This window comes from Primulina tabacum, chromosome 9 (assembly GCF_025594145.1).
Source record: "Primulina tabacum isolate GXHZ01 chromosome 9, ASM2559414v2, whole genome shotgun sequence".
Taxonomy (NCBI): domain Eukaryota; kingdom Viridiplantae; phylum Streptophyta; class Magnoliopsida; order Lamiales; family Gesneriaceae; genus Primulina; species Primulina tabacum.
In genome coordinates, this window is record NC_134558.1 from 28,056,036 (window position 1) to 28,066,029 (window position 9,994).

A 9,994-nucleotide genomic window follows, 5' to 3' on the forward strand; every position below is an offset into this window, starting at 1 on the left:
CCGTCTTCTCTGCTCCGCCCTCTCGTTCCGCCGCGCCTCCGAAGTGGATCCTCGAGCAGGTAAGCTTCATCAACTTCTATTCCACCTGGATCCACTCTTCACTTTTTCAACTGTTCGGTTCTTTGCCAAAATATAGATTATAGGACCATGCGTCGGTATTTCATGTATTTTGTAGACAATGAGATGGTTTTTCCATTGGGATTTAGTGAGAGCTTACTTCCGAAATTAAGTTAAACAAGGAGAAAATGATTTCATGCTGTCCATCACTAGTGTTCAGTACCTCATAGAAGAGGGCAATGGTTGCTGATCATCTGTATTAATGAGTTCAGGAACTTGATGAGCCATTAGTTAGCATCAGCTATCAGGAGAAATGAATCAGCTCGCGAATAATTTCTCATTGCTGGAGCTGGATGTAGATGATCCTGGGGACCATTTAAAAATTGCTGCTGCTGATGGTAATCGTAAAAGGAGAGGCTTGTACTATTCGTTTTTCTTTTTCTTTTTAATTCTTCTACCTCTAGGTTTCTTGATCATTCCTGTTTCCGAATAGAGGAATGTTGGGGTTTCAAGAGTTTTGAAGCTAATGAAATTCTTCACCAACTGTTTTTCCTGTCATTAAAATTGAAAGTTTTACTTTATGCTGCATTACCATGGTCAATTGAACTGTCACAAAAGAACTTTTGATGCAGACAGTGGTAAAGTGGAAAATAGTAGTTTAAGAGATGAAAGCTTGAATGCAAATGGAGATCAACAAACCTTAGAGTCCACTCCTGTGGAGTATAAGATGCCTCTTGTGTGGATTGACTTGGAAATGACTGGTAAGCTTCTTGTTGCTGAATTACTTTTTCACTCGTGACATGGATACATCAACCTTGTTGTTACCAGAATTATATGTCCTGGGTCTCAACTGAAGTTTCTTGATCAAGTTAGGTGTTTTCTTCCATATATTGGAATTGATTTTTGTCAAATACTGTCATCTTCCATTGTTTGTACAAGCCTCCCCCACGTTCAAGATTTTCTAGACCCTTATCATTTCAGATGAACATGTACTTCTGTTGGCTTTTCCTTTTTGTCTGCCTTGGTGTTCTAGTGGAAAGAGAAGCGATTATTTGTGTGGTCATTATTTTATATTAGTATTGTCAAAATAGTGAGGCAAGGTTTGAATAACCTTGCATCCGTATTTTGTATTAAACCTTGTAGAAAAATGTGTACATCAGAGTGAGAGTTTCTACGGTTGTTTCTGGTCCCAACGTAATGATATACTGCACATGGTCTAGCCATAGTTATTAAAAGTGGGCGCCTGGCTGAGCCTGGGCTACAGGCCTAGACAGGCGCACCCATTGCGCTTGGGTTGTTATCTTGGCGCAACACTTGAAACAAGCACGCTTAAAGCGTGCGCCTTTGCTTAGGCGCAAGGCATCCGAGAGACGCAAAAACGTGTGCTTGAAAGAAGTAGACTGATACTTTGTAAGTAAATAAAAATTAACTTGAGCTCAACCAATTTTGAAGCCCAATTAGCAAAGCTCATGACTATTTAATGATAAAAGAACCATGTGGTCACTCATTTGTTCAGGACTTTTTTATTAGAAAGTTCAGAAGCCCTCTATGCAAACTTTTACTGTCATCTTCCCCCTATAATGATGATGATATAGTTGAGGAAGATGGAGAAGAATTTGATGATACCGTAATCTTTTATGCAATTTTTTACTCTAATTTCTTCTACACTAATGACTCACCATTGTTTTGGAAGATGATTATGATGATGATATAATTGAGGAGGATGCAGAGGAATTTGATGGTTTAGATATTTGAAGTTTTTTTCTGGTTCTGATTTACGTTACATTATCTATTAATGAATTTTTATTTATAATGTTTGCTATCTTTGTGAAAAATATTTAATTTTTATAATATTGTAGTTTTATATTATAAATCACTTATATATATTGAATTTTGAAGTTTATGCCAAATGCGCTTTATTTCGAATAAAGTGTGCGCTTCGCCTTGCGCCTGAGGCTCCAGAGTACCCTAGTGATTTAGTGTGCCTTGTGCCCTAAATAACTATGGGTCTAGCTGCTACCTGGTATTTTCGTTGGTAGTGATTATATTTTCGGTCGCCTCATTCCCCAGGCTGGCATCCCGTCAAAGTGTTGTCATTCATTTGAATTAGGAGCTAGGTTCCCTGTACCAGTTTGCTTGGTCAGGTATGTCTATGTAAAGCTCTAAATTTATTTCTTTGTGGCCTTTGCCGGTGCCTGATGCTTGAAACAACTGCCCGTATGAGGAGTCTAACCTAATCCGTAAGCAGAAATATGGTTTTATGCACGGTAGTTTTATTCAGGAGCCCAAGCCTATCCTTTTCTGGGATATTGGGTGTTTGGCAAAGCTTATAGCTCTTAAAAAAATTTATAAAATGCAATATAGCTTATAGGAGATATCATAGTTTTTGGTTCTTTCTAAGAAAAGATGTGATCAAATTCAAAATTAAAATAGAAAGATGCACTTTAAAAAAAATCAAGGTTATCCGTCTTGATATTTTGAGATTTTATTACTCTCTCACTTTTAGTGTGTGAATAATTACAAGATTTTTGTTTGAGAGATCTTATAACACTTGGAGCTTATGAATCATATCGTGCTGGAAATTTCCTAAATATGGCCTAAGCTAGGTAACTGAGTATTGATTCATCAGAGAATACGTTAAAAAATTTTGAGGTATTGAGAAGTTAGGAGTTCAATCAACTCATATTGAAAGAATTTGGGAAATCAGAAAGGTGGTTTGAAAATGAGAATATAGTTTAAGGATAGTCAAGACTCCAAATTGAAATGAATCATAACTGGACTGTCTGAGCTCAGGAAACAGCCCAAAGTTTGAAGGATTAAGACAAATGTTTAAGGCTAAAAACAGTTTGATAAGCAACTCACATACATACGCATGCATAAGACTTATAGAATGTGTCTTTCGTAGTCAAGTGGGAAAGAACTTCAGTTTAGATAAGAATTATATAGAGTAGAGAAAGCCTTGATTTTTGATAGATTTTAAGTGAAATCTAATTTCATCAAATAGGATTTTATTCTAAAACAACGTAGGATTCTACATCCCTATTCCAAATTGATGTTGGCCAATGTGTCGAAAAATAAGGTTCTTGGACCGAACTTAAGATTACAATCAGTCTTTGATAAAAAAGAAATGAAGCAGCTTTGCTAAAGCATTATTGGCTCATGGGACAATAATTTCTTTTATAGACAAAAATGGATCACCCAAATATATTTCAATTGAAACATTGAAATGATAGATCATTTCCAGCTGTCAAAATTTAAAAATTGAAGAGAAAAAGCCACGGTCGACTATAGCAATAATCACTCCGATATATTTTAATTGAAACATTAAAATAATGGAGCATTTCCAATTGTTAAAATTAAAAAATTGAAGAGAAAAAGCCGCGGTTGAGTATAGCAATAATACAAGTGATATACATATGAAATTAACGCATGGTTTTTAGATTTGGTGTTAACAATTAAAAACCTTTTTGACCTCATGGCACTGAATGAAAATTATTCAATGAAAGTTATTCGTCATGTGCTATAGATGAATTTGTTGAGCCTAAATCACTATTTGATATTTTCTGTTACTTTCTATCTTTGTCTCTTTTCTTATTTATTCTTTTGAAAAAATGAAAAGGAATAACAAATGGTGAAGGAATCATTTTCATAATGCACTTGTATGAGTTCATATCTAACTGGGAATGGGCATGTGACACAACTGCTTTTGAAGTGTTACAGAAATATATTCCATAATGACTGTACAATCCCTGGTCTTTTCGGTTTATGTAGGTTTGAATATCGAAGATGACAGAATTCTGGAAATTGCTTGTGTGATAACTGATGGAAATTTAACTAAGTCGATCGAGGTAAGGTTGCTATCCATTTACTCTATTATATTATTGCATTTGAAACTCATTTTTGTTGTTCCACTAATAGTCCAGATTTTCTCTCTTATGATATGGCTATTTTTGTCAACTTGTATAACTAGTATCTCATTCTTTTCTTCCAATAGGGTCCTGATTTGGTTATTCATCAAACAAAGGAGTGTCTGGATAAAATGGGAGAATGGTGCCAACAACATCATTCAGCAAGTGGTATGTATTAATTTAAAATGTATTATCCACATTCATAATGCATGATTGGAAACAAGTTAAAATTTTAAAATTTGAACTTGATGTTTCAAGTTTAATACATTTTCAGTTCATATTTCGATGCCCTTGAAATTTTGTGTAGGAGTTGTCATTTCCAATTCATTGATTTTGAAATCAATTTATTCAAAATACCTTTATCAATCCAAACTCAGCCTTAAAGAAAAAGAATCAAGAGAGCGGAAGAAAATAATTCTCTTTATTGAGTTTGCTTGAACGATGATATACAAGATATGATGCAACACTAGTTAGGCTTTGAACATCTGGAAATGTCGTGCCACAGTTCACAAGATCACATGTAAACAGGTTTCGTAACCCAGAAAAGTTTAAAAACAATTATTAACTTTGAAGGATCTAATGATTTCACAATCAAAGTATTGTGAATTGCATCTCATCAGAGTACACACTCCACAAATCTGAGATGACTTCACCTACATGAATACTAATAATAATAAATGCCGCCTCAATTGAATAAAAGAATATGGCTCAAAAGTCAAAACATAATGAAAAACAAGATTAGTAACTGTACCTCTACCAATTGGCTTAACGACTCAGGATCTTAGACGTTTTGAAGTGTACCTCAACACATCGTCTATGTCCAAGAGTCCAAGACAAAATAAATGGTCTCCGGTATGAATGCCGTCAGATATCCTGTTATGAGTGCCACTGTCATTCCATTGATAAGTTCAGAAATTTATCGCCAAGGATAAAAAGCTAGAGAAATTTTTCTTATGGCAAGAAGCACTCAAAATTTGGAGGAATATATTTATAAAAAACTGAAAATAATAAGTACATGTCTTATGCTTGGACGCTAACTTATCAGAATCTGAACGGAAATTAAGCTTGTTTAGCCTTTTAAAGGGCACTAATTCGAAAGCAAGTTTTACAATTAATCAATGTTAAAATAAAGCTTATTCAGAATAAAATCTCTGTGCTCTGTTGCATTTTAATCATATGGTGAATTTCATGGCATCATCTGGATGATTTCCCTTCTATCATAGAATGAGTCCATCTCTTGCCACAATTTAGTCTTGGAATTGTGATGTGATTGACTTGTTCATTCTTGTGACACATTTTCAAATGAATTTCAAAACAGTAAGATGTGCTTTCTTAGTCGCATACTTCCTTGATGGTTCACAGTTTTGGATCGGTAATAAATCACACCATCGCTTTGCAATTTTTGGCACGCTAGGCAGCATAGGTATCTTTAGTTGTGGTAGGGCCTGGACCATGATGTAACCACCTCCGCCTGCCCATTTGAATTTGTGATACTGATTGGAACCGTCCACTTGAATTGGTATCATTGGAGGTTATTCTCAAAGGCTGGAGATAAATTTGTTTTAGAGAGTGATAACCTCATTGCCTGTAAGAGTGGAAGAATTTACCTGGTTATTTTCTTGGGCATTGATGTGATATACAAGAGATTAAGATAATCTCACACTCTAAGCAAAAACTTTTTATTACAATCAGAAAATGAAATTGGTTTGAGTTTCTTTTTACATCCAAAAACTTATTTAAAGTTTCATGGTGCTTAGGCTTGACGGAGAAGGTTCTTCAGAGTTCAATTACTGAACAAGATGCTGAAAAGCAGGTACCGTTATTCCTGTAAAAAGCTTCAAGTCAACGGCATTACGAAAATATATCTTAATTGCTTAATGTTTAAGAAGGCATTGCCTTATGATTCCCTGGTGCATTTCTCTCATGTGGATTTTAGTCTTTCTTTTCGTCTCTTATCAATGAATGTCCCTGGACAACCCAAATAGGTTTGATGCAGAAGGTTTCCATGAGATGTTGATGGGAGTTATTTGTATAAATTATTACTCTAATTTAATGAGTTATATGACTATTGCTATCCAACTACATTTTGTTGATCATTAACAGACTGGGAAAGGTTAACGTTGGTGCACAATGAGTGTTCTGAGCTTGACTTAATTTAAATATTCGGAGAATTTCTCAGTTGTATGTTCTCTTGCATCCATGTAGGTTATGGAGTTTGTGAAGAGACACGTGGGCACATATACACCTCTTATTGCTGGAAATTCAATCTATACGGATCTTATATTTTTGAAGGTAAGGAAATCTCATTGGAAAGACATAAATTTGTTTTAGGAATTATTTGCATGAAAATCATTGTGATCTTCTATATTTGAAAGGCATGGAAATCTCAGTGGAAAGATATTTTATTTTAGGAATTTCTTGCATGAAAGTATTGTGTATAATTTTTTAATATATGAGTTTTGGCATGCCCCTAGAGCTTGTGAATTATTAAATTTTTATTACCTGGTTATTTCAAAATGAAAGGACTTGAAGAGGACAGACAGATAATGCTGCTATTATGAGTTTTGGCATGCCCCTAGAGCTTGTGAATCATTAAATTTTTTATTACCTGGTTATTTCAAAATGAAAGGACTTGAAGAGGAGAGAGAGAATGCTACTATTTAGCAGATGAAGAAAAAACGTATTTATAAAGAATAGAAAACACGGAGTCACATTCATAGAATAAAAAAATAAGATCTTTAATTACCTAAATTCAATTTTGAGAATATTATCCATAAAAATGGAATTCTAGGGGAATGCAACACCTTAGTGAGCTGCAGATGTTTCTATAATAATTGAAACTCTATTCTTGAACTGCAAGGGAGAGGACTTGGTTGAGTTAGAATATCTGGACATGGATTGAATCATTGAATTAAATACGCGATTGATAATTTCTACTTGGTTTCTCACTCTGTTTGCCTTGCTTGAAGAATTCTGGCGTTCATGTTATTAAATTTTCTTGTCACAGAAATACATGCCAAATTTGGCTGGCCTTTTTTCTCACATCCTTGTGGATGTCAGCAGTGTCAAGGCGCTGTGTGTCCGTTGGTACCCACGAGGTGACAAATTTGCTAGTTAGCTATTCAATTCATGCTGCAATTCTGTTTTTTTCTCCCTACATTTTACCCTCTTTTTGTATCTTCAGTATAAGACATACATAATTAACCAACCTCTCTTCCCTTTTGGGTATTATTGATCAAATTTTCGTTAAAAGAGCGTTCATTTCTCATTTGTCCTTACAATTATAGTAATCTTCTTACCAAGATTTACGTTACCGAGTTGGTGATATCTTAGTAATCAAATATTTGGTTTTACCAGATAACAGAAGGGCTCCACAAAAGGAAAACAAACACCGAGCCATGGATGACATAAAAGAAAGCATAGCAGAACTCAAGTTCTACAAGGATCACATATTCAAACACAAGTCTAATAAATGATGCGGTGAAAAAAAATTGGCTTCACGGAGCTGTTTTAGTGACTAAGCCAAGTTGCTGCCGCTGCCGGATCCATGTAAAAAGATGCGGTTTCGACATATAGTATGGTGGTGATGATGGTTGATGAGACGAGGTTTGATGAGAATGAATAATACTCTCTTGTTTTGGTTGTGTTGGAAACATCAAGCATAGCCATGAGAAGAACTATGCAACAGTTTCTCTAGTAAAATGGCCTTAGCTTGTGTTGTGCCTCTTGACCATTTTTATACTTGTCCAATGATTGCATGCCCTAAATGCGTTGAATTGGTTGATAGACTAAACTGTTTCATATAATTTCAATTGGTTCTGTTATGCGATTGATTGAAAAATAAATTTATGGATTAAATTAAGTAAGACGATTTTCGAATTTAATTGTCAATCGAGTGATGTAGGTGTGAGGAGCTAATGCTAGGGAGGGAAACTGGTTATCAAAATCTGATGCAACCACCTAAATTCTCGGAAATAAATCGTAGTCTGGAGCAGAATGAATCAAGAAAATTCAGATAAAACAACGTTACTTCTGTACAGATGTGGGAGATAAATTTTGTCAACAGAATATCCTAACTAATTCTCCCCTAAGTAATATTTAATCCTCGACCTCGCCGGTCAGAACACTCATGTCGTCTGCCCTTTTCCAGAACACACATTTTATGATGGGTTGTCACACTTTTGGTAAGCTCGTATCAACACCACCCCCCTACAAGAGCGGCTTTGTCCTCAAGGCTGATCCCGTGGAATCGAGAAGCCATAGCTGCTGTGTCCTCCCATGTTACCTCCCCCATAGCTCTTCCCTAACACTGTTCTTGTCCCTTCTTGATTTTAAAGGCTCATAGTAGTGCACAACTAGTTTTTGATAAACTCTGCGAAACCCTGAATGATGAACTTTGGCGATCTCATCTGGTGGATGCCCAAAAAAATCAATGGTGGAATGTGGAACGTTTGTGAAGCATGTTTACTATAATTTCTAGAAATATATTTTATGTTTTACAAGATTTACATCTTACTATTACAATTATAATATAAAAATAATTTTGTACAAAATTTTAATTTCAAATTTACGTTTATTATTACATTGTGAAACGGGTCTTCGTAATCAGTTTCAATTGGTTTTTTCCTTCAGCATTTGGCGTCTCAATTTCATCTTTATTATCATTACTTCACAAACAAACTAAAATTTATTACTGTCAGTTCTATGCATCATCAGAATGTGACAATCCCATAGGCAAAGAAACCACCACAATACAAAAGCAATAGATTCCAAAAGCTCATTTTAACTGCCAAAACAAGTAAAGGGATCTTAGGTATGAAACAGAAACTTTAAAGCTGTGAAATAAAGAATAACCAATGTCATCAAGTTCCAGATTTCCAACGGCCAACACAAGCAACAAAACCAGCTTTAATTTGAGCAACTGATCTCCCAGAGCCACACTAAAAAAAACAGCACTACGACGGGTGTTTTAGCTTAAGATGTAATGTAACCACATGAATCCAACCAGTGCAAAAAACAATTGAAATGTCATTGTGGGAGAAAGGGAAAAGCATAGCCTCATAAGCCTATGATGGTGGCTCTTTATTGCATCATAAGCCTCGTAACTAAAGGCAGTGATAGTTATCAAAGCACCTGATGAAGTAAAGGGATAAAATAATTTATTGCATGCTCGCATGTGGGGGGAAAAGGGAAAGGGAAAAGGAGAGCTTCAGAATCGGTGTCTCGGATAATTATACTAAGATAATGCGGAATAACAGTTTCAGAACTTCGATTAATGTAATGTCAATGTGGAGAATTGCTCCTTCATATAAAAATGAGCCTCCAGAAGAATAGGTAATAAATGACAAATGTAGTTCAGAGCCAAATGAAAGATCTATAAGCTAATGGCTTTCAGCCAATATCCTTCCAAGAAATATATGGCCAAAGTTGAGATTAAAGAGGAAAATTTTTGGTGTCCAACAGATACGAGTAACGGCCACCAGATTCTAGTCCTTCACAGTTGTGGCCAGGATTCTTCATTCAGGAGACTATATAAAACAATACTAACTCGAGACTATCTTGAACATTTTTTTATCAAATATACTTTCCAACAACATGCTTAAGAGTAAAAGATACCTTCTATTGTAGAGAGAACTAATCCCAATAGAAAAAGGAGGAAGGGAATTAATAGTTTACCAAAATGCAATAGTTTACCAACAAGCAGTTGTCGAATGCACTTCAAGTATTGCAAACAAAATAACAATGTGCGAAAGGGGGAAATCATGAACATTTCACATCTGAGAAAAAAATTGATGGTTCTTCCTTGAGAGGATGATATCCGGAGTATCGGCAAAGGTAGGAAAAGTCACATTAATTATGAAGGAAAAGTCAAGTCATCATTTGAAGCAGAAAACATGGTTGGCAAAATTGACGAAGAAAAACGCGGTTTCACACCATTGAGTGTGCTATAAATAGATGCACCAATTGATCATTCCCTTCATCCCTTCATCGAGTTTTGAGTGCTTAGTTCTATAATATTTGTGATGTGT

At 35.3% G+C, this 9,994-nt stretch overlaps 1 protein-coding gene across 1 annotated transcript; it reads left to right on the forward strand.

The window, feature by feature from the left end:
* Positions 1–329: 329 nt before the first annotated feature.
* On the forward strand, positions 330–7,704 carry LOC142555097 (oligoribonuclease). The gene is made up of 8 exons (XM_075665767.1): positions 330–455; positions 690–818; positions 3,829–3,905; positions 4,052–4,133; positions 5,723–5,778; positions 6,171–6,257; positions 6,973–7,063; positions 7,323–7,704. Exons 1-8 carry the CDS (start codon positions 371–373, stop codon positions 7,439–7,441), a joined length of 726 nt encoding a protein of 241 aa, XP_075521882.1. The 5' UTR covers positions 330–370; the 3' UTR covers positions 7,442–7,704.
* Positions 7,705–9,994: the final 2,290 nt, after the last annotated feature.

Excerpts from the sequence above, each read along its gene's own strand:
- LOC142555097 (XM_075665767.1), top strand. The coding sequence starts at position 371 with ATGAATCAGCTCGCGAATAATTTCTCATTGCTGGAGCTGGATGTAGAT. Across the intron at positions 819-3,828 it reads GATTGACTTGGAAATGACTG|GTTTGAATATCGAAGATGAC; the intron begins GTAAGCTTCTTG and ends CGGTTTATGTAG. Across the intron at positions 4,134-5,722 it reads ACAACATCATTCAGCAAGTG|GCTTGACGGAGAAGGTTCTT; the intron begins GTATGTATTAAT and ends CATGGTGCTTAG.